The sequence below is a fragment of the Oncorhynchus tshawytscha genome, linkage group LG02 (genome assembly GCF_018296145.1).
Source record: "Oncorhynchus tshawytscha isolate Ot180627B linkage group LG02, Otsh_v2.0, whole genome shotgun sequence".
NCBI lineage: Eukaryota > Metazoa > Chordata > Actinopteri > Salmoniformes > Salmonidae > Oncorhynchus > Oncorhynchus tshawytscha.
In genome coordinates, this window is record NC_056430.1 from 53,741,503 (window position 1) to 53,766,014 (window position 24,512).

The window sequence follows — 24,512 nt, forward strand, 5'->3', positions numbered from 1 at the left end:
GTCTCTGGACGGGTCTACGCCAAGTCAAACCCCTCTGCCCTGCCACCTAGTCACCTGACCATCACTTACAGGTTAGGGTCAAATACGCTATAACTCAGTTAACAAAATGTTCAGTAAATGTATTCAACTAATACATAAAGTAAGCCTATCCTAATTTAAATAAATGGCCAATGTCCAAGACACAAAGTGGAGTTTCAGTTTATCTCCATAATTAACCAGATCAAAATGGGAGAGACACTAACCCTAATCTACTCCATGCAAGGATGTTGTGGATGCTCACCCTGCCCACATCTCATCTCTGCTCTTTTCCCAGTGCTATTCAAATAACAGCCATTTCTCATATCAAGTTGCAGACAGTAGAAAAAATAATATGGGTTCCCCCAAAGTACATACAGTATCCAGCACTTTGTATCCTGAACACTTGGTTTGTGCACAAGTGTGTGAATATTACTTACTTTTACAGTGTTTTCTTTTCATGCCAGAGTTGTTTTTCAGCCCCTTTATCACATTATATGAACTGAGTCAGCTGCATGATTAATGCGTGAATGTGTGTGTTAGAAAATCATTTTGCAAACATATTGGATCATCTCAGATAATTGTATTACATTTGTGTAAAAGGCCAAAATGGCAAGTATCAAGTCAACTCTTTGTTAAATTAACAATACACTGCTGCCATCCATTGGTGTGACTAGAAAAAAACACTCAGTTGTCTAAAAATGTAGGCCCATCATCACACATAAAAATCCAGTCTAATCGTTTGCATAATTCTTTATTGTACCGTGTGTAATGATTTTTTTTGATCAATCGTTAATTTTCAACTTTCAAGATCACACAGATACAGTAGCAAAAAGTCACATATAATTGCAGTATTGTACTCTGGGGTGACATTATTAAACCTCACCTCTGCGAAATAAAAATGAATATGTATTATACTTCGCGAAGCAGATTCATTTCATCACATTCAATTAATAATTTACTGTAATTTCAGAATTAAATATATCAATTAATACAGCTATGCTTTCTGGAGTACCAATTGTGATAACTGTCACATCAGTTATGACAAGTCACAATTAAACTGAAAACAATCTGCTTTTAATCATCAAGGTGCATCAGATCAAAGTTCAGTACATTATTGACTTCGGACTCTTGCGCCCCCATCCATCTCTGAAGCCACTCTGTTGCCACTCACCAGAGCATGGCTTGCTCCACCAATCGTAGCATTGCATTCTGGGCAGTTGCTTTGCTCCATGGCCCGTCCACATTCTCCGATGGCGTAGATGTGATTGTTGGGACACTTGTACCAGTGTCCAACACTCAGGTTGATAGCTTTAACAATCATCATCCTTTCTTCATCAGTGATCCCCAGGCCAGTGCTTGGTAGCTTTTTATCCAGTTCTTTAAGTGCTTGCTTTACCAAGTCCTTGTCTTGCTGAGTGAATGGCTGCATTCTCTCCAGAACCTTCCTCATGGCTCTGACCTCAGCCTGGACGTGGACCCTAAGGCCTGTTCCATTAGCCATCTTGCAGCGGGCGTTAAGCTCCGCCAAAAAGGAGAGCCTCTGTAGCTCGCTCTGCAGATCAGATGCCTGCTGCTCTGAGAACTTTTGGTGATGATCCATCAGCCACCTCAGGAACTCTGGAACCTTCTCGTCAAAGTAAAAGGTTTCTACGCTTGACATGTGTCCCCTACGAATCTTCAGCAGCTTGTTCAGTCTCTCAAGTAAGGCCATCTTGTTCTCAGTGATCCATAGTTCATTTGCTGTGAGGTTGGAGGCTCTCAGTGTATCTCTGATCTGTATGTACTCCATAGGTAGGTACCTTAGCAAGTCCTCCTTGTCAATCCATTGCTGCTTAAGGACCACCTTCTGTGCCTCAATATCTGACTGTGTTCCATTAATCTTCTCCTTCACTTTTTCAATTTCCACCAGACTCCGGTTGACATGAGCCCCGTACCGGAGATTCCTGCGGATGGGTGTGCGACACTTGGGGCACTCCTTCAACTTTATTCCGGTAGCCTGCTGGTTCTCATCCATTCCCATGTATGTGTCCATGGACGTGGACTCAAACAAGTGTCCGCAGTCCTCTAGCTGAATGAAACAGGCCTCAACATCGTCCTCCGTACCAAAGAAGATCTCTGTTACCTCCTCGTGGTGGCAAACACGACACTTGTTGGGGCAAGGGTCTCCACACAGGCCGATGCATGGGTGCCCACAGTGCAAGGTTTTGGTACAGGGTTGGGTGCATGGTGGACGGTCACAAGGCTCATGGCAAAGCTTGCTGCAGCGCTGATGAGGGCACTTCCAGGCACAAGGCTCTATGCAGGGGGCACAGGGCTGGCCGCATGGCTTCATACAGACACTATGGATGCAGCGATTCTCACAGCGCATTTGACAGGGTGGGCATCCACGTGTACAGGGCTCCCGACACTTATGGGAGCAGACTAGGAGGCGATCACATTGGTGGAAACAGCCCATGTGGAAGCGGCCCTGGTGGCACCTCTGGCAGGAACCAGGACAGGGGTGGCCACACTTCAGCATCTGTGTGCAATGTGTCCTGCATTCTGGCTGTATGGTAGAGCTCTTATAATGACAGGGATCTTCTTGCTTGTGTCCACATTTGAGCTCCAATGTGACCATCACCATGCAGGTGGTGGTGCAGGACTCCCCACACACCAAGGCACATGGATGCCCACACATGAGCTTCTGCTGACAGGGCTCCAGGCACACAAACTTCTCCGGAGCCTGGTGACAGGGCACCATCTGCTTGTGCTGGCACTGTGGTACAATCTTTTCTACCTGCTTAAGGCAGTCAGTAGGGCACTCCTGGTAGCACTGACGTTGGCATCGATGCCCCAGCTCACAAAGGACCTTCTGGCACTTTTTGTTGCATGTGTACTTGTTGTGCTCTTGGTCGTACGGGTGGCAGGCACTGGAGCACACGTGACCACAGTTCAAGCGGAACTCACAGGGCAGGTTGCAGCCTCCCTCGGGAGCTTGTTTGAAGTCGTCTCCGCAGGACACTTTAATGTGTCGCTCAGGGTGGTTCTGACAGCACAAAGTCATTGCAGGGCCCACTTGGTCCTTCTCTCGCAGCATGTGCAGGATGTTGCTCCAGAGCTTTACCTTTCCCAACATGTCCATGTTTCCAATGCAGTAGAGGCCCTTCTTAGCCCTTGACAGGGCTACACAGACACGGTTGGGGATGTTCAAGAAACCCACCTTCCCCTGTTTGTTACTTCGAACCAGGGACAGCAGGACAATATCATTCTCCTCCCCTTGATATTTGTCAACAACATGAACTTTGACCCCATTGAACTCTTTGGCTGGCATGAGGTTGCGCAGACAGTGGAGTTGGCCTGTGTAAGTGGTGAGGATGGTGATCTGGAACGGCTGGTAGTCCTGTAACAAGAGGTAGCGACACAGCGCTACCACAAAGAGGGCCTCGTGGCGGTTCTGGTGACTTTTTCCATCCTTGATCTCCTCTTCATGATAATTATGCTCCACAAAGAACATGTTTGATTGAAGCCCCTGCAAGACAACGGGGGGTTGAATATAATGTATATTGGATGGCAACTAACTTCTAAAGCCCACACATGGACGGTTTATCATGCTTTATTAATGGTACATTGAATTGACCACATGGGGAAATGTATTGATAAACATCTTCAAATGTACTCCTGCTAGGAGGGAAACTACCAGGTCAAAAATCTGTGTGCATTCATTTATGTATGCATTTATTTACCTTAACATTCTCAAAGTCCATCACTGAGGGGTGGTTCTCCAGCTCAGAGTAGATGTGAGGGACTATGAGACGGGCAATGTCTGGCCTCATGCGATGCTGTGTAGGATAGACCCAGAGTGAGAGGATTGGTCAATGGTGAATGAAGAACAAGGGCAATTGGTTTATCTATGTAAACTTCCCTACAGATTCCCACACATACCTGGTAGTTAAGTCTGACATACGGAAAGTCCATCTTGATCAGCCTCTCAAACATGGACACTTCAAGATTGAAGTTCTTGGCCAGGTCAAACACTGTTGCACTGGGCCGGAGCTAGGGGGACAATGGAGGTTGCAAGCTACATAAGTACCCCTGAACCTCAAGAGAGGATGGCATGGACCACCTCATTTCAACAGTTTTAGACAATATAAACAGACAATAGAGTTGAGAAGATCACTGTTTTTAATATGCTGCTCAGTAAACCTGAAACATTTGCAGAAATGTTGATTTTAATATGCATTGTCCCTGTCAAATAAATGTAATAAAGTAAAGAGTATGAAAATATACACTGAGTATACCAAGCTTTAGGAACACCTTCCTATTATTGAGTTCCCACCGCCCCCACCCCCTTTTTCCCTCAGAAGAAGTCTCAATTCATTGGGGCATGGACTCTTAAAAGGTTTTGAAAGCATTCCACAAGGATACAGGCCCGTGTTGGCTCCAATGCTTCCCACAGTTGTGTCAATTTGGCTGGATGTCCTTTGGGTGGTGGACCATTTTTGATACACACGGGAAACTGTTGAGCATAAAAAAACAGCAGCGTTGCAGTTCTTGACACAAACTGGTCCGCCTAGCACCTACTACCATACCCCGTTCAAAGGCACTTAAATCTTTCGTCTTGCCCATTCACACTCTGAATGGCACACATACACAAACCATGTCTCACTTGTCTCAAGGATTAAAAATCCTTCTTTAACCTGTCTCCTACCCTTCATTTACACTGATTGAAGTGGATTTAACAAGTGACAATAAGGGATCATAGCTTCAACCTGGATTCACCAGGTCAGTCTATGTCATGTTTTGTACACTCAGTGTATATGCAAATAAACTCTGAGAAAAAAATGTGTATATTTTTTATTTTTAGGGGTAGGTTTTACCCTTTTTTCTCACCAATTTCGTGATATTTAATTGGTAGTTACAGTCTTGTCCCATCGCAGTAACTCCAGTATGGACTCGGGAGAGACGTAGGTCGAGAGCCATGCGTCCTCCAAAACATGACCCCGCCTCATGGGTCTCCCACCACTGAGTCAATACTTTATAGAAGGACCTTTGACAGCAATTACAGCTGTCTTTCTGGGTAAATCTCTATTAGCTTTCCACACCTGGATAATGCAACATTTGCCCAATTATTATTTTAAAAATTCTTCAAGCTCTGTCCAATTAGTTGTTGATCATTGCTAGACAAAAAATAATAATTTGCCATAGATTTTCAAGCAGATTTAAGTCAACTGTAATTTGGCCACTCAGGAACATTCACGGTCTTCGTGGTAAGCAACTCCAGTGTCGATTTGGCCTTGTGTTGATAGTAGTGACTGCCTATTACTGCTTATCACTTATTAACCATCATTTATTCACATTACTTTACTAAAATATTTCAGTTGCTCATATTTCATTTGTTTTATTTGATGACTTTATTATTTTATTCCAAGTCATCATCACATCTCTATTGAGCTGCTGCCTATGCTGTCTGACAAAATCACTATTCTGGAGATCTTCAAAGTAAATAAGGCATACTTTTATGTATTTTCAGGTAGAGATACGCTACTTCTCCAAAAGTATGTAGACACCCCTTCAAATTAGTGGATTCAGCTATATCATCCACACCCATTGCTAACAGGTGTATAAAATCAAGCACACAGCCATGCAATCTCCATAGACAAACATTGGCAGGAGAATGACCTTACTGAAGACCTCAGTGACTTTCAACATGGCACCGTCATAGGATGCCACCTTTCCAACAAGTCAGTTGGTCAAATTTCTGCCCTGCTAGAGCTGCCCCGTCAACTGTACGTGCTGTTATTGTGAAGTGGAAACGTCTAGGAGCAATAACGGCTCAGCCGAGAAATGGTAGGCCACACAAGCTCACAGAACAAGACCGGGACAAGAACATTTCATCAGAAGCTTCATAAAATTAGTTTCCATTGCCAAGCAGCCACACAAGCCTAAGATCACCATGCGCAATGCAAAGCATCAGCTGGAGTGGTGTAAACCTTGCCGCCATTGGACTCTGGAGCAGTGGAAACGCATTCTCTGGAATGAATCTGGCAGTCCGATGGACGAATGTGGGTTTGGCGGATGCCAGGAGAACGCTACCTGCTCGAATGCATAGTGCCAACTGTAAAGTTTGGTGGAGGAGGAATAATGGTCTGGGGCTGTTTTTCATGGTTCAGGCTAGGCCCCTTAGTTCCAGTGAAGGGAAATCTTAACGCTACAGCATACAATAATATTCTAAACAATTCTGTGCTTCCAACTTTGTGGCAACAGTTTGGGCTAGGCCCCTTCCTGTTTCAGCCTGACAATGCCCCAGTGCACAAAGCGTGGTCAATACAGAAATGGCTTGTAGAGAGTGGTGTGGAAGAACTTGACTGGCCTGCACAGAGCCCTGACCTCAACCCCATCAAAAACCTTTGTGATTAATTGGAACGCCGACTGAGAGCCAGGCTTTATTGCCCAACTGCAGTGCCCGACCTCACTAATGCGCTTGTGGCTGAATGGAAGCAAGTCCCTGCAGCAATGTTCCAACATCTAGTGGAAAGCCTTCCCAGAAGAATGGAGGCTGTTATACAGTAGCAGCAAAGAGGGGACCAACTCCATATTAATGTCCATGACTTTGGAATGAGATGTTCGACGAGCAGGTGTCCACATACTTTTGGCCATGTAGTGTACCTCGCATAGCAACAGCTGCTCTCTATATACCGTCACGATTGCGCATTCTTGTCTATTCCGTAGCAGACGTAAAATAAACGCAGAATGGATAAGTAGATGCACAATGAATTATGGTCACTGTAGTTCATTTCCACATTTTATGTGAATACTATGTAAAATATTGGCCTGTTGGAAACTACAACTTCCTACTGGATCTGATTTATCTCTGTGCAAGGTGCACATTGAGTTCACAGAAAAAAATATTAACTAAATGGAATTCAAATAATTGAACTAATGTTGATCAATTAGTTGTTTAAAAAAAGAAAATTGTTCAGCACTACCCATCTACCAATAGGTACTTTTCTTTACGAGGCATTGAAAAAAACCTCCCTGATCTTCGTGGTTGAATCTGTGTTTGAAATTCACTGCTCGACTGAGGGATCTTATAGATCATTGTATGTGTGGGTTACAGAGATGAGGTACTCATTCAAAAATCATGTTACACACTATGATTGCACACAGAGTCCATGCAACTTATGTGACTTGTTAAGCTAATTATTACTCCTGAACTTATTTAGGCTTACCATAACAAAGTGGTTGAATACGTAATTCCACTTTGACATGATGGGGTATATTGTGTAGGCCAGTGACACAAGATGTATATTTAATCAATTTTATATTCAGGCTGTAACACAACAAAATATGGAGTCAAGGAGTGTGAATACTTACTGACGACACTGTATTCACTCAGAGCTAAAAGGAATTAAGTCAAGTTATTTAAGACCTTATAGCTGGGTGTGCTGGATGAACTCGTAGTTTAGCTCCACGCAGAGTTGGATGTTGATTGCATTTAAATCCCAGCCAATTAAGAAATGAAAATGACCATGGACTTTCAATTTTAAAAAAGCCCAGTTTACATTATGAACTTGAAAAATGTTCAAGCACGATGTCCAGTTGAATTCCTGGATTTAATGGAATAACAGTGAAATCTTTAAGAAGGAGTTGACCATGCCTAACCAATGAGTGTCCTGTACCTGTTGGTGGTCTCCAATGAGGATGAGATGCTGGCAAGCCTGGCTCAGAGTGGTGATGGTGTGGGCCTCCAGTACCTCTGCCGCCTCTTCCACGATCACCAGGCGGGGACTCACTTCCTGCAAAGCTTTGCGGCATCTAGCAGCCCCCGTAGTCGTCATGCCGATGACCTTGGCATCCTTCAGGACACATAAGTCCTCACGGAGACGAATCTCAGCCAGACGCTCGGCTGCGTCCTGATAGTCCTGCTCCGCCTGCTGGGCTCGCGTACGCAGCTCTGTCCGGTAACGCCTCACCCATAACCTGCAGACACAGAGCAGCAGTAGATTACGTCATTGAGCAGCATTTCACTGCAAGACCACTTATATAGTCGAAATAAGTATGTCATAAGAATGATATAAAACCCATAGAACAAGTTGTGTTTACCAGACATAATCATACAGCACAATCAAAATCAGAATATCTGCGATTCGTAATAATGCATTGAGCAGAGTCCTTTATTACTTGTGTGATTGACGGAGTCAATCAAACAGGCTGAAGCTGTGGCTTAACATTACATTTTGGGGTTTAATCCAAGATAGCTTTTTGGCCGGCACACAACTGAGCCTTGCACTAGTCTTTCCCCAGTCAGATCAAGCCAAGTGCACACCTGTGTGGTCTGTGTGGCCATGATGACTTTGCATTCACAAGCTAAGCACAGTTACATTGCCACAGTGACAGAACGTTTTATAGAGCAAAATCTTGCCTTTGAGGTGAGGGGATCAGTGCATACATTTTCTCTAATTAGTTGACATAATTATGCTCAATGGGAATAAACGCTCTAGCAGAATGCTGTTGCCTAGGGGATGCGCGGGGGGGGTATTACCGGTACAGTCTCCATCTGTCTGGCAGACTGAGAGCCCACACATCCAGAATGGTGTCCTCCTCATCCTCACTCACGGCTGAGCTCCTGCCCAGCTCCCTCCTAATACGATGTTTCATCTTCCTCTTCTGTACCCGCTGCATCTGCACACATACAGAGAGACACGCAGGCTTTTCAAATAACTTTGACAACACTTTAACTCAGCACCTGTCTTTCTACAATACTCCTAAGCTCAATACTTTAAAGCAGGAGGTTGTCAATTTGAAATCCATAAGCAACTCAATTGGTTTATGATTCACACGATTTATCATGCAACGTCTTTTGGTTATGTTGTTGGCTCAAGGTTAATTAAATGGTTCTCACCTCCCAGCCTTCTTCACTCTGCTCTGCCTGTATCTCGATGTTCTCCAGGTTCATGGCCAGCATCAGTTCCGCCATGTCTCTGACTATCTCCTCCGTCTTTCTAAGATCTTCATCCCGACCATGATGCGTGTTTGAGGCTTCTACAAAGCGTTCCGCCTGGATCAGGTCTGCCTCCTCCGCTATCTCGATCAGGTCGTCCTCTTCCTCTTCAGCTTCGTCCATTTCCACATCTATCATAAAAAAGAGAGGTGAAAATGGGTGAGGAGTGAGGACCACAGTTTCTAACTTCCTAGTAGTTCTCTCAACATGAACATGAGCACTGAACTCTCCCCCCAGTATAGTTTCAGTTAGGATCAAAGGGAGCTTTAAATGAAACAAAGAGTTCAAAGAGACTAAATAAAATAAATAAAATCAAAGTTTATTGGTCACCTACACAGATTTGTAGATGTTATCGCAGGAGCAGCGAAATGCTTGTGTTAATAGCTACATGAATAATATATTCACAAGCAAGGTTGACAAATACAATCCCACAAAGAGAAGCATTTCTCTGCACCTGTTCCATTTATTATCTGTGTGATCATGTTGTCTTGTCTACGCTCTGTGGTACTGCAGTGGCTTCTCACCTGCATTGCAATTTTGAGGATGTGGCGTCCTCTGCTGGAAGACAGTGAAACCTAATCCCAGCCACTCCATAACAAGAGACGGCTTCTTCCCACCATAGCTCTCAAAGCCATCCAATGCCTGAGGATTACATATTAATAGTAAGTATTGTCTCCTCTATGGCCAATGACAGATTACCACAGTTCAACATCGTTTCATAAAGCTTTTCTGGGAATGCCAGACCTACTTTTTGAATCTCATGCCTTGTAGAGGCAGTTGGGGTTAGCGTACTCATATTAGTTGTCCTATCCGACGATAACATCAAATCAAATTGTATTTGTCACATGCTCAGAATACAACAAGTGTAGACCTTACCGTGAAATGCTTACTTACAAGCCCTTAAACAACAATGCAGTGAAGAAAAATAATAGTTAAGAACAAATATTTCCTAAATAAACTAAAGTAACAAATAAAAGAGCAACAATAAAATAAAATAACAATATATACAGGGGGTACCGGTACCTAGTCAATGTGCGGGGGTACAGGTTAGTCGAGGTAATTGAAGTAATATGTACATGTAGGTTGGGGTAAAGTGACTATGTATAGATAATAAACAGCGAGTAGCAGCAGCATAAAAAAAGGGGGGGGGGTCAATTCAAATAGTCCAGGTAGCCATTTGATTAGCTGTTCAGAAGTCTTATGGCTTGGGGGTAGAAGCTGTTAAGAAGCCTCTTGGACCTAGAATTGGCGCTCCGGTACCGCTTGCCGTGCGGTAGCAGAGAGAACAGTCTATGACTAGGGTCACTGGAGTCTTTGGCAATTTTTAGGGCCTTCCTCTGACACTGCCTGGTATAGAGGTCCTGGATGGCAGGAAGCTTGGCCCCAGTGATGTACAGGGCCGTACACACTACCCTCTGTAGCGCCTTGCGGTCGGAGGCCAAGCAGTTGTCATACCAGGCAGTGATGCAAACAGTCAGGATGCTCTTGATGGTGCAGCTGTAGAACTTTTTGAGGATCTGAGGACCCATGCCAAATCTTTTCAGTCTCCTCAGGGGGAATAAGCATTGTCGTGCCCTCTTCACGACTGAGGTGTTTGGACCACGATAGCTCTCAACCTGCTCCACTACAGCCCCGTTCAATGAGAATGGGGGAGTGCTCGGCCATCCTTTTCCTGTAGTCCACGATCATCTCCTTTGTCTTGATCACATTGAGGGAGAGGTTGTGGTCCTGGCACCACACTTCCAGATCTCTGACCTCCTCCCTATAGGCTATCTTACTCTTGTCGGTGATCAGGCCTGCCACTGTTGTGTCGTCGGTTAACTTAATGATGGTGTTGGAGTCGTGCTTGGCCACACAGTCATGTGTGAACAGGAAGTACAGGAGGAGACTAAGCACTCACCCCTGAGGGGCCCCCGTGTTGAGGATCAGCGTGGCAGATGTGTTGTTGCCAACCCTTACCATCTGAGGACGGCCCATCAGGAAGACCAGGATCCAGTTGCAGAGGGAGGTGTTTAGTCCCAGGGTCCTTAGCTTAATGATGAGCTTTGAGGGCACTATGGTGCTGAATGCTGAGCTATAGTCAATGAACAGAATTCTCGCGTAAGTGTTCCTTTTGTCCAGCTGGGAATGGGCATAGTAGAGTGCATTAGAGATTGCATCATCTGTGGATCTGTTGGGGCGGTATGCAAATTGGAGTGGGTCTAGGGTTTCTGGGATGATGGTGTTAATGTGAGCCATAACCAGCCTTTCAAAGCACTTCATGGCTACAGACGTGAGTGCTACGGGTCAGTAGTCATTTACATGCTGAACACACCGCCGGTGTCGCATGCGAGAGCATTGCAAAGTAAAAGTACGCAAACATGTTTTTCAATCGTTGCACCCATACTGTTCGCACATGTCTGCGTAGCCAGGTGCTAAAATAGAAGTTGGTTCTATTTGTGACACTTGATGCGCTGCAAGTCCCACTTCTCCTATCTCCTCATTGGTTTTTAGGAGGATATACCCACGTGGGGGAATGAAAGAAGAACTGAGGCCCACACTCCAGTCCAGTTGGTGGTAGTAATGCACCTTAACGTTGGTTGCCAAACGCCATATGAAGTCCAAAGAAGAAGCCTGAAGGAGGGATAACTAGAAACAAACTAATTTTACCCTTTTATCTGTGGATTAATTGTTGGAGTAGAGGACCTTGTGCATTTCAGGTAAAATAACAATCCAATGTTTATATCCCAGGACAAATTAGCTAGCAACAGCAAGCTAGCTAGCTAAAGTGCCGTAAATGTTTAAGGCTTTTCGACCTGTCCCCAAATTAATATACAGTGGGGCAAAAAAGTATTTAGTCAGCCACCAATTGTGCAAGTTCTCCCACTTAAAAAGATGAGAGAAGCCTGTAATTTTCATCATAGGTACACTTCCACTATGACAGACAAAATGAGAGAGAAAAAAATCCAGAAAATCACATTGTATGATTTATAATGAATTTATTTGCAAATTATGGTGGAAAATAAAGTATTTGGTCAAGAACAAAAGTTTATCACAATACTTTGTTATATACCCTTTGTTGGCAATGACAGAGGTCAAATGTTTTCTCTAAGTCTTCACAAGGTTTTCACACACTGTTGCTGGTATTTTGGCCCATTCCTCCATGCAGATCTCCTCTAGAGCAGTGATGTTTTGGGGCTGTTGCTGAGCAACACAGACTTTCAACTCCCTCCAAAGATTTTCTATGGGGTTGAGATCTGGAGACTGGCTAGGCCACTCCAGGACCTTGAAATGCTTCTTACAAAGCCACTCCTTCGTTGCCCAGGCGGTGTGTTTGGGATCATTGTCATGCTGAAAGACCCAGCCATGTTTCATCTTCAATGCCCTTGCTGATGGAAGGAGGTTTTCACTCAAAATCTCACGATACATGGCCCCATTCATTCTTTCCTTTACACAGATCAGTCGTCCTGGTCCCTTTTCAGAAAAACAGCCGCAAAGCATGATGTTTCCACCCCCATGCTTCACAGTAGGTATGGTATTCTTTGGATGCAACTCAGCATTCTTTGTCCTCCAAACACGACGAGTTGAGTTTTTACCAAAAAGTTATATTTTGGTTTCATCTGACCATATGGCATTCTCCCAATCTTCTTCTGGATCATCCAAATGCTCTCTAGAAAACTTCAGACGGGACTGGACATGTACTGGCTTAAGCAGGGGGACACGTCTGGCACTGCAGGAGTTGAGTCCCTGGCGGCGTAGTGTGTTACTGATGGTAGGCTTTGTTACTTTGGTCCCAGCTCTCTGCAGGTCATTCACTAGGTCCCCCCGTGTGGTTCTGGGATTTTTGCTCACCGTTCTTGTGATCATTTTGACCCCACGGGGTGAGATCTTGCGTGGAGCCCCAGATCGAGGGAGATTATCAGTGGTCTTGTTTGTCTTCCATTTCCTAATAATTGCTCCCACAGTTGATTTCTTCAAACCAAGCTGCTTACCTATTGCAGATTCAGTCTTCCCAGCCTGGTGCAGGTCTACAATTTTGTTTCTGGTGTCCTTTGACAGCTCTTTGGTCTTGGCCATAGTGGAGTTTGGAGTGTGACTGTTTGAGGTTGTGGACAGGTGTCTTTTATACTGATAACAAGTTCAAACTGGTGCCATTAATACAGGTAACGAGTGGAGGACAGAGGAGCCTCTTAAAGAAGAAGTTACAGGTCTGTGAGAGCCGGAAATCTTGCTTGTTTGTAGGTGACCAAATACTTATTTTCCACCATAATTTGCTAAATAAATTCAATAAAAATCCTACAATGTGATTTTCTGGATTTTTTTTTCTCATTTTGTCTGTCATAGTTGAATGTTACCTATGATGAAAATTACAGGCCTCCCTCATCTTTTTAAGTGGGAGAACTTGCACAATTGTTGGCTGACTAAATACTTTTTTGCCCCACTGTAGCTGGTTCAAAGTTCATTCTGATATTTCAACCTGCGTGTCCTGATCGCATCTGGTGTGGGTGGACAAAATCAACATGCGCGCGATTGCGGGTACATAGTTCTAGTACTAGCTGTGGTGATGGAACTATTAATTATAGTCGTAGAAGTAGTCACCAGCCTGATAGTTGTAATTATAAAGGTCGGACAGAGGCTAAAAATCTTTATATTTTACAGTGCTATCAAAGACTCACTGGCTGGAGCGTCAGGCTATCCCAGTGTTTCTCTGAGATGAACTTTTGGAGGTACTGCTCCCTTAGGACGCCCCGAAGACTGCACTCCAGCTGCACAGACTGAGTCTGGATCTTAGTCTCTTCTGTCCGCAATGCATCATAGATCTGAGGGGAAACAATATTCTGAACATCACTATGTGATATTATTTCGCTGATTGACTTTTCCCAAAAGATAGCCAACCTGACTGTTACATTCCTGACAGAAATGATATCTGAACTACATTCACTTCAATAGCTACATTTACAATTTACACTTGAAGACTATTTCTAAAATGTTCACATATTGGTCAGTGTAACTTTCAGGTTTCAAGTTGGGCCTCACCTCACTGTTGGCACGGCGAAGATGTGGCGGTAGGTTGCGGCGGAAGTAATGGGAGCTTTTCAGCTCTCTCAGGGTGAAACGCTTCAGGACCTCACTGTTGCTTTGCCCACCCACTCTCACAATACCGTCTGGTAGAAACTTGTGGATGCCTATGGTACACATTGTTTAACAAATTAAAAAAGGTGCTCATACATACAACAACAAAAGTGCCCTTCAGAATTATCTTTGGTCAAACACAAAATTATGGTATGCAGCATCTGAGATTCTTCAAGTATGGCTTGAGGTGGAAAATAACTTCATTTGAGACACAAAAGTAGCGTGAGATGTGTGCAATGTTGAGAAAAAAGGAGGACTACCTTCTAGGAACTGGTCCAGAGCGTGGTTGGTGTAACAAACCACCAGCATGGGGGAGGTGAAACCTCTCCCCATCTCCTGATTGGTAAGCAGAGCCTGGGCGATCTTTAGTCCTGTGTAGGTCTTCCCTGGGATTATGAGTAAGGAAAGAAAATGTCTAAAAGTGTTACACTCCTGCAGAGCTGTTGACCTAAAGACGACGTTACAAGAAGCAACGTGGCACAATTTCTCAGCATTTGGCCTGGAACATTTTTATGTGTATACAGTACCTGTAAAAAGTTTGGCCACACGTGCTCATTCAAGGGTTTTTATTTATTTTGACTCTTTTCTACATTGTAGAATAATAATAGTAGCAAAAGACCAAGTCCATATTATGACAAAAACAACTCAAATAAGCAAAGAGAAGCGAGAGTCCATCATTACTTTAAGACACGAAGGTCAGTCAATGCGGAACATTTCATAGAACTTTGAAAGTTTCTTCAAGTGCAGTCGTAAAAACCATCAAGTGCTATGATGAAACTGGCTCTCATGAGGACCCGCCACAGGAAAGGAAGACCCAGATTTACCTCTGCTGCAGACGAGAAGTTTATTAGTTACCAGCCTCAGAATCTGCAGCCCAAATAAATGCTTCAGAGTTCAAATAACAGACACATCTCAACATCAACTGTTCAGAGGAGACTGCGTGAGTCAGGAATTCATGGTCGAATTGCTGCAAAGAAACCACTACTAAAGGACAACAATAAAAAGAAACTTGCTTGGGCCAAGATACATGAGCAATGGACATTAGACCGGTGGAAATCTGTGCTTTGGTCTGATGAGTCAAATTTGAGATTTCTGGTTCCAACCGCCATGTCTTTGTAAGACACAGAGTAGGTGTCTAGGGGTGGCAGGGTAGCCTAGTGGTTAGGTTGCAAGTTCCAATCCCCGAGCTGACAAGGTACAAAATATGTCGTTCTGCCCCTGAACAGGCAGTTAACCCACTGTTCCTAGGCCGTCATTGAAAATAAGAATTTGTTCTTAACTGACTTGCCTAGTAAAATAAAGGTGTAAAAAAAAAAAAGACAGTTGATCTCTACATGTGTGGTTTCCACTGTGGTGCTTGCAGGAAGAGGTATAACGGTGTGGGGTGCTTTTCTGGTGACACAGTCTGTGATATATTTAGAATGCAAGGCACACTTAACCAACATGGCTACCGCAGCAATACGCCATCCCATCTGGTTTGCGCTTGGTCGGACTTGTTTTTCAATGGGACTATGACTCAACACACCTCCAGGCTGTGTAAGGGCTATTTGACCAAGAAGGAGGGTGATGGAGTGCTGCATCAGATGACCTGGTCTACACAATCACCTAACCTCAACCTAATTGAGATGGTTTGGGATGAGTTAGACCGCAGAGTGAAGGAAAAGCAGCCAACAAGTGCTCAGCATATGTGGGAACTCCTTGAAGACTGCTGGAAAAGCATTCCACATGAAACTGGTTGAGAGACTGCCAAGCGTGTGCAACACTGTCCAGGAAAAGGGTGGCTACTTTGAAGAATATAAAACATATTTTGATTTAACACTTTTTTGGTTACTACATGATTCCATATGTGTTATTTCATAGTTTTGATGTCTTCCCTATTATTCTACAATGTCGAAAATAGTTGTTAAAAAATAAAGAAAAGCCCTTGAATGAGTAGGTGTGTCCAAACTTTTGACCGGTACTGTACATTTACGTAAACATGATCTATTCAATATGTATGACTTATTAAAAATGTATCCCACCTGTGCCTGGGGGTCCCTGGATGATAGCCAGCTCCTTGGTGAGTGCGATCTGAAGGGCTCTCATCTGAGACTCGTCCAACCCCAGCTGCTCCATGGGGGGCCAGGCTTCAGGATCCAGGGTGTGAAAGCTCTTGATACTGCTCTTAAACTCAGGCGCCGCAATAGCAGACAGGTCATACGTATCTGCCCTGGGCAGGTAGGCAGGAGGTTTGACGTCTGAGCTGCATTCCACTATATACCTGTAATTTACATGTCGTCATAAATCATAAATGTCATTCTTCATTACAAGAATTGACATGTGGTGAACATAATTTCTGTCAAATTCATCTAGTAGCTGGCGGAAGAATGAAGTCACTCACAAACCATGTTAAGCACTTTGAGATCAGAAGCATGTAACTGTATCAATACAATCAGTAAGTCTCATTTTCAGAAAAGCGTGATGAAAACCCAATATTTTGTCTTAAGCTTGTCCCAAAGCTGATTAGCCGACTCTTTATCTCATATAGCATCAACAACACTGGTGCATTCACAAGCTAATTGTTGAAATTAAGAACGCCAGACAGACAGTACACCGACCTCTGAAAGGGCAGATCCTCTACCTCCAGCTCCTGCAGCCCTTCGAGGACGTAGCGGTAGGCCTCAAAGTAGGCTGTGGTCTCCACCATGAGGAAGGATTGGTGGGCCTCCACTCCGGCCAGGGCTCGCCTGCTCTCCCCTAAGAAACTGAGCTGGACAAAGCCCTTCTCTAGCTCCTTGGGGTCCCGGTCTGACACAGTAGCAAACAGGAAGGTGTCAAAGTTGTCACAGGACATGCAGAGCAGGGAGCCGTATATCAGCCGCTTGGAGTTTTGCCAGCGGACAAACTGTGCGGGACAGAGAAGAACATGAGCATATATTTGAATACACTCTTCGTATATGGAAAAACATTATATGTATTAATGTAATTTCAAAGAGTATTGTATAATCTCACTATTTTAAGTTATATAACTACACAATGTTGGTAAGTTATCATTTTTCTATTCAATTACTCTTCATCAAACTCACTGACCTTAAGAGGATGGGAGTCAAACTGGACCTTATAGGCCAAACCAGACGGGGTGCACAATGGTACCACCAGTCGAGTGTCAAAGTACACTCTGATATCATCAAAGCGGCACTTTCTCAACGGGATGTCTTTATTGCCCAGGTCTTGCTGGCTCTGAATCAGCTGCTGGATGCCCTCTCGAAGAGGTCTCACAAAGTCCTCTCGCATGAGCCGGAAGTGCGTGTCCAGGTAGAGCAGTCCGCTGGCGTAGCGTTGGGAGATGAGGTTGGGTCTGAGGTAGGATCTCTGGTCCTGGTGGAACTCTTTGGGGGTGGGGTAGATGGGCAGGGTCCTGAAGTCGGCCTCCCCAGGTGGGGCGTCTTCCTGGGCGGTTATGAAGGAGTAGTTATCAGACCTCAGGGTGCCCTCCCTGGCTCTCTCCTGGAGGTGCTCGACCAGGCCTTGGATCCTATCCAGGTTCTCCACCGTCTGCTCCAGGACGTCCACCCCCACGGCTCGCAGGCTGTTGATGACTGGTCTGAAGAGGGCCACTATCATGGACACGCCCTTTATAGAGCTAGCTGGGAAGATGCTGAGCACCTTGGAGAGAAGGGTCATGATGTTGTCCAAGTGCTGGGGGTATTGTTCCCGGCGAGTGTGGTCAAACTCGGATCCCATTCCCATCACATAATGGGGCAGGATGGTTCGGAGGAATCCGGAATCCTTGATTAAGCTAGTCAAGCACTGTACGGTTTGGCGGTCGGTTTTGGACAAGAAGGCCTTGCATAATACTTGGCAGAGAAGCTGAACAAGGTCCTGTCGCATCTCTCTCTCGTCGAGGAGAGCTTCCAGTCCATCGCTCAAGGCCAGAGTGATGGCTACCTCTGAAGGGTCTTTCCCTGATAGCTTCTCCAAGGTTTTGTACTCAATTGGATGAACCTGAGGGGTGCCACCGCCTATAGATCTTCCTCTCCCTCCCCCTCTTCCTCTACCACCCCTTCCTCTACCACCCCCTCTCTCTCCTCCTCCTCTGCCTCTCCCTCCCCCTCTATTTTCTCTGCCTCCCACTATCTCCCTTCCTCCTCCTCCCGCTCTACCACCCTTACCCCTGGCATCCTCCCCTGCTCTTCCTCTTCCCTTCCCTGCTCTGTCATCTCGCACTCTCCTATCCTCCCTCGGGTTCCCCCATTAACCCCTCTCATCTCTTCCCTGGCCCCCCTACCTCTTCCCCCTCTCCCTTGGTTGGCTATCCCTTCCTCTTCTTTCTGACCAGCCTCAGCACCTGAGGCAAACAACAGGGAAATCTATATCAATCTAAAGAAGGAAATGCCAATCGTGTTTTGCCTGTCCAAAATAAAAATAAATCTCCTTACCTCTTCTGTGATCGACATGGTTGGCTCCTCCTCTACCTCTCCGTTGCCCCCCTCTGTTTGGGGGATCCATTCAGGATGACTTACTATTGGTCCTCTAAGACAAGTAATGAAACCCAACACAATTTGAATGTTTATAACAAATGGAATTTACAATTTCTTAAAATAGATTCCAAAACAGAGGCAAACTTGATATTTATGCATGATTATTTTATATTGTGGTGGATGACGTGTTCCATCTAAAGGATACAGCAAGAGATTACATTGAAATGGCATAGGTTTAATTTCGACAGAAATTACATCACTTGGATACAGTCAGTGAATACATGATACAATGTAACAGTATGTTATCAAACTAAATCTGTATACCTTCGAAATCAAATTATTTCACCCTCAAAATGTCAGCATGGACTGTCTTTTTATGACAGTTATGCAAAGATGCAAATAGTGAATCCTTTGCTAATTTTGAAATTAAAACCATTTTTTGCCAAGTGTGTAAACCAAGTGACTGTGATATTACATACAATTTTGTGTACTGAAGAAAAATATAAATGCAACATGTAAAGTGTTGGTCCCCATGTTTCATGAGCGGAAATAAATGATGCCAGAAATGTTCCATACCTACAAAAAGCTTATTTCCCTAAAATGTTGTGCACAAATTTGTTTACATCCTTGTTAGTGAGCATTTCTCCTTTGCCAAGATAACCCATCCACCTGACAGGTGTGGTATATCAATAAGATGATTTAGTAGCATGATCATTACACAGGTGCAACTTGTGGCGGACAATAAAAGGCCATTCTAAAATGTGCAGTTTTGTCACATAACACAATGCCACAGATTGAGTCCTCAAGTTGAGGACCCGTGCAATAGGCATGCTGACTGCCAGAATTTCCACTGGTGCTATCATCAAAGAATTGAATGTTAATTTCTCTACCATACACCGTCTCCAACGTCGTTTTAGAGAATTTGACAGTATGTCCAACTGGCTTCACAACCACAGACCACGTGTAACCTCTCCAGTCCAGGACCTCCACATCCGGCTTCTTCACCTGCGGGATCGTCTGAGACCAGACTACCGGACAGCTGATGAAACTGAGGAATATTTCTGTCTGTAATAAAGTACTTTTGTGGGGAAAAACTCATTCTGATTGGTGGGCCTGGCTCCCATGTGGGTGGGCCTATGCCCTACCAGGCTCACCCATGGCTGCGCCCCTCCCCAGTCATGTGAAATCCATAGATCAGGGCCTCATGCATTTATTTAATTTGACTGATTTCCTTATATGAACTTTAACTCAGTAAAACCTGACATTGTTGAATGTTGCGTTTATATTTTTATTCAATATATTTACTCTTTATTTACTAGAGCCGAAAGTGTGGTCGCCTGATACATTTTCTATTCTAGAGCTTTCGATAAAACAAAGCAATATAAAATGAAAAACATACCTTGTTATGAACTTGTGATTGTTTTTGTGATTCCTGTCCCAATATTCAGACTACGTTTTAATATGTGGATTTCAGTTGTCCTTGTCTGGTTGACAGTAATGATCAGTTTAGTCCTTCTCTGCGGGTCAGTGTTGGTGAATTCACCTATGTGAAGCTAGCCACAATAAGGATAAACCACAAAAGTGGAATTTGCAGGTCGCCTTCAAAATAAAAGTCCCCCATTGACAGTGAATCAAACGGATTCAAATAGTGGAATCATGCCATATTTGGAGTAAATAATGCTTAACAAGTTCATAATGTTGTTAAATAAATCCAACAAGAGACAATAATTTGTTCATTTGACACAACAAAAAAATGTGCAGTTGAAATCACACTGTCGATGTATTAGACTTTAGAATGGCATTGGGGCCATACTTATAAGCACTGTCTGTACAGCCTAACCTATGGATGTTGAAACCATGAAAATCAGACTACTCAGTGACACTCACACAACACAACTGTGTAGAGTTTACACAAATATTAGCATCTTAGCAGGACTTTGACTGTGGGAAATCACCTTTCCAGTCAGTCTATTGTATGTATTGGACATTCATATTATTATTATTATTATATATGTATTTTTAAACAATTTTAGGCACAATGCAACCAGACATGTTGATACAGTACAATGCCATTATTATCATCAAGGATGACTCAAAAAAGTTAAGACCTATTTCCATTATGGTCCTCATGAAAATACATGAAAAGAAAACCTAAACAAGATTATAACATGAAAACAAAATACATCTCATCAATAGGGAGGAAACCGTACAAGAAATAAAATAGATTACCAAGTAACATTCATTGAAGTAATTATACTTTCTTTAAGCCTGTGCAGTATTAAGCATTCTGCCCATAAATCATTACTTAAGGTTTACTGTATCTTCAAACTCTCTAGCGTAGGGATGGATTTTATATGGTTTGGTACACCATCCCATTCATCTGCACCAGTGTTAAGGAAAAAGCACTTTACCGCCATGCTCCTATAGCGCAGCAGTCTGATACTAGCTCTGGCGTGATGGCTATCAAATGAAATGTTATTTGTCGCAAGCGCCGAATACAACAGGTGTTACAGTGAAATGCTTACAAGACCTTAACCAACAATGCAGTTTTAATAAAAATAAGTGTTAAGTAAAAAATAGATACGTTTTTTAAAAAGTCAAATAAAAGTATCAAACCATATACAGGGGGTACCGGTTAGTCGAGGTAATTGAAGTAATATATACATACATCTTATGGCTTGGGGGTAGAAGCTGTTTAGAAGCCTCTTGGACCGAGACTTGGCGCTCCGGTACCGCTTGCCATGCAGTAGCAGAGAGAACAGTCTATGACGAGGGTGACTGGAGTCTTTGGCAATTTTTAGGGCCTTCCTCTGAAACTGAATGGTACAGAGGTCCTGGGTGGCAGAAAGCTTGGCCCCAATGATGTACTTGGCCGTATGCACTACCCTCTGTAGTGCCTTGCGGGCGGAGGCCGAGCAGTTGCCATACCAGGCAGTGATGCAAACAGTCAGGATGCTCTTGATGGTGCAGCTGTAGAACTTTTTGAGGATCTGAGGACCCATGCCAAATCTTTTCAGTCTCCTGAGGGGGAATAGGCTTTGTCGTGCCCTCTTCACGACTGTCTTGTGTGTTTGGAACATGACAGTTTGTTGGTGATGTGGACACCAAGGAACTCGAAGCTCTCAACCTGCTCCACTTCAGCCCCGTCGATGAGAATGGGGCTGGGCTCGGCTCTCCTTTTCCTGTAGTCCACAATCATCTCTTTTGTCTTGATCACGTTGAGGGAGAGGTTGTTGTCCTGGCACTACACAGCCAGGTCTCTGACCTCCTCCCTATAGGCTGTTTCATCGTTCTTGGTGATCAGGCCTACCACTGTGGTGTCATCTGCAAACTTAATGATGGTGTTGGAGTTGTGCCTGGCCATGCAGTCATGAGCGAACATGGAGTACAGGAGGGGGCTGAGTACGCCCCCCTGAAGGGCCCCCGTGTTGAGGATCAGCGTGGCAGATGTGTTGTTACCTACCTTTACCAACTGGGGGCCGCCCGTCAGCAAGTCCAGGATCCAGTTGCAGAGGGAGGTGCTTAGTCCCAGGGTCCTTAGCTTAGTGATGAGCTTTGAGGACACTATGGTGCTGAATGCTGAGCTATAGTCAATGAACAGCATTCTCGCGTAGGTGTTCCTTTTGTCCAGCTGGGAATGGGCATTGTAGAGTGCAATAGAGATTGCATAATCTGTGGATCTGTTGGGGCGGTATGCAAATTGGAGTGGGTCTAGGGTTTCTGGGATAATGGGATAATGGTGTTGATGTGAGCCATGACCAGCCTTTTAAAGCACTTCATGGCTACAGACGTGAGTGCTACGGGTCGGCAGCCATTTTGGCAGGTTACCTTAGTGTTCTTGGGTACAGAGACTATGGTGGTCTGCTTGAAACATGTTGGTATTTCAGACTCAGGTTGAAACTTGCCTGTTGGTCAGTGCATGCTCGGAGTATATGTCCTGGTAATCTGTCTGGCCCTACGGCCCGTGAATGTTGACCTGTTTAAAGGTCTTACTCACATCAGCTATGGAGAGCGTGATCACACAGTCATCCGGAACAGCTGATGCTCTCATGCTTGTTTCAGTGCTAGTTGCATCGAATCGAGCATAGAAATAATTCAACTCGTCTGGTTGGCTCGTTTCACTGGGCAGCTTGCGGCTGTGCTTCCCTTTGTAGTCTGTAATAGTTTGCAAGCCCTGCCACATCCAATGAGCGTCGGAGCCGGTGTAGTATATTCAATCTTCGCCCTGTATTGACGCTTTGCCTGTTTGATGGTTTGTCGGAGGGCATAGCAGGATTTCTTATAAGCTTCCGGGTTAGAGTCCCACTCCCTGAAAACGACAGCTCTATCCTTTAGCTCAGTGCAGATGTTGCCTGTAACCCAAGGCTTGAGCCTCTAATTAAATTAAAATAACCAGACAGGTAACTGGGGGCAAGGTCATGACCATCAACAGTTTGTTCAGTTCCCTGAAATTATTAGGACCAATGCCGTCCTAGAGCTGAGCTTGAGAATAATTCTCATTAGTTTGTTTTGGGCCATTTGAACTGTATTATAGCACTGTGCAGCCTGTGGATGTTGCACCCATTAAATGGGAGATAAGCCTACTCAGTGACACTCACAGAACACAACTGTGTAGAGTTTACACAAATAGTAGCGTCTTTGCTCTTATTGCAGGAGGTCAAAGGGTTGTGAGGCTAACCAGTGTGAAATGGCTAGTTAGTTTGCGGTGCATGCTAGTAGTGTTTCAGTCACTCGATCAGAGACCTTGAAGTAGTTGTTTGAAATATGACATGATTCCACTATTTGTATCCGTTGGAATCACTTTCAATTCGGAACTTTTATTTTGAAGGCAACACGCAAATTCCGCGTTATTGCGGCAAAATAATCCTTATTGTGGCCAGCTTCACATAGGTGAGGCGGCAGAAGGGGCGATAACGTAACGTCGGGCAAAAATGTACTACTTACCAGACGCTTTTATCCAGAGCGAGTTACAGTAGTGATTGCATACATTTGAATACCTTTTTCGTCCAGCGGTCGTGCCGCAGCAAGCCAAATTGGTGGTGTGATGTCGAAACTAAACATAATCTAGCTTCAAATCAAAGAGCCAATAACGATTCTCACATAAAAATAGTTGGCAACACTGATTCCATGAGGCGCTCTTCAAATGGGCCCTGGCCGTTTCCTGTTAGTTTCGTTTTCCAAATGATATGCTGCGTTCCAGTGGGAAATCGGAAATGTTCGACATCCGAGTATTCGAAAAAACTGGGAACTCTGGAAAACAATTGCTCCTGGCTGGGAAAAATGGATTTGAACGATCACACAACTTGGTATTCCAATTCGGGATTCAGGCCTCTTTCTAGAGGTCTGAATTTCCGACCTGAAAATCACTGAAGTTATGAATTGACCTCGTATTTTTCGGAGTTCCCAGTTGTTTTGAATGCGGCAATATACAGTAGGCGTGTGCCGAACTCGTCGTATCCGTTTTATCACACTTGAAACTCGCAATAGGATTTACTAGTGATATAAAAACTCAGTAGTGCGCTTTAAATGCCAATAAAGCCTATACCACAAATATAACAATGAGAAGGATATTTCACTGTATAAATGTGAAGCATCTGCTTAGCGGTTCCGCTCATTTACCAGGAGGGCTTCCGGGTGGCGCAGCGTCTAAGGCACTGCATCTCAGTGCTAGAGGCGTCACTACAGACACCCTGGCTCAAATCCAGGCTGTATCACAACTGACTGTGGTTGGGAGTCCCATCATTCTAAATAATAATTTGTTCTTAACTGACTTGCCTTTTTAAATAAAGGTTCAATTAAAAATAATAATAATAGTAAATATGATGGTGAGTGGAATGAGATGGATTTTAGAGGACATTCTGCAAATGTTCTCATTGATGAAATATTTGATGTCAATACAGTTTTCTATTCCCAAAACTAGAATCTGCTACGAACAGAGTGAA

The 24,512-nt window shown here is 44.1% G+C and overlaps 1 protein-coding gene and 1 long non-coding RNA gene across 2 annotated transcripts; both read right to left on the reverse strand.

The window, feature by feature from the left end:
- Positions 1–753: 753 nt before the first annotated feature.
- Positions 754–18,546, reverse strand: LOC112222626 (NFX1-type zinc finger-containing protein 1). Its single transcript, XM_042305299.1, has 14 exons — positions 18,529–18,546; positions 17,180–18,325; positions 16,708–16,994; positions 16,132–16,370; positions 14,371–14,496; positions 14,015–14,163; positions 13,654–13,797; positions 9,523–9,640; positions 8,900–9,129; positions 8,540–8,679; positions 7,677–7,977; positions 3,940–4,050; positions 3,741–3,836; positions 754–3,526 (listed from the first exon to the last, which is right to left on the reverse strand). Exons 1-14 carry the CDS (start codon positions 18,544–18,546, stop codon positions 1,130–1,132), a joined length of 5,502 nt encoding a protein of 1,833 aa, XP_042161233.1. The 3' UTR covers positions 754–1,129.
- Positions 18,547–19,580: 1,034 nt separating this feature from the next.
- LOC112267140 lies at positions 19,581–24,210 on the reverse strand. Its single transcript, XR_006079276.1, has 3 exons — positions 23,515–24,210; positions 19,970–20,123; positions 19,581–19,618 (listed from the first exon to the last, which is right to left on the reverse strand). It is a non-coding gene; the product is annotated as an uncharacterized LOC112267140 (long non-coding RNA).
- Positions 24,211–24,512: the final 302 nt, after the last annotated feature.

Coding starts and splice junctions, on each gene's coding strand:
- LOC112222626 (XM_042305299.1), bottom strand. Junction 16,995..17,179: donor TTGACTCCCATCCTCTTAAG/GTCAGTGAGTTT, acceptor TGTCCCGCACAG/TTTGTCCGCTGGCAAAACTC. Junction 8,680..8,899: donor AGAGTGAAGAAGGCTGGGAG/GTGAGAACCATT, acceptor GTATGTGTGCAG/ATGCAGCGGGTACAGAAGAG.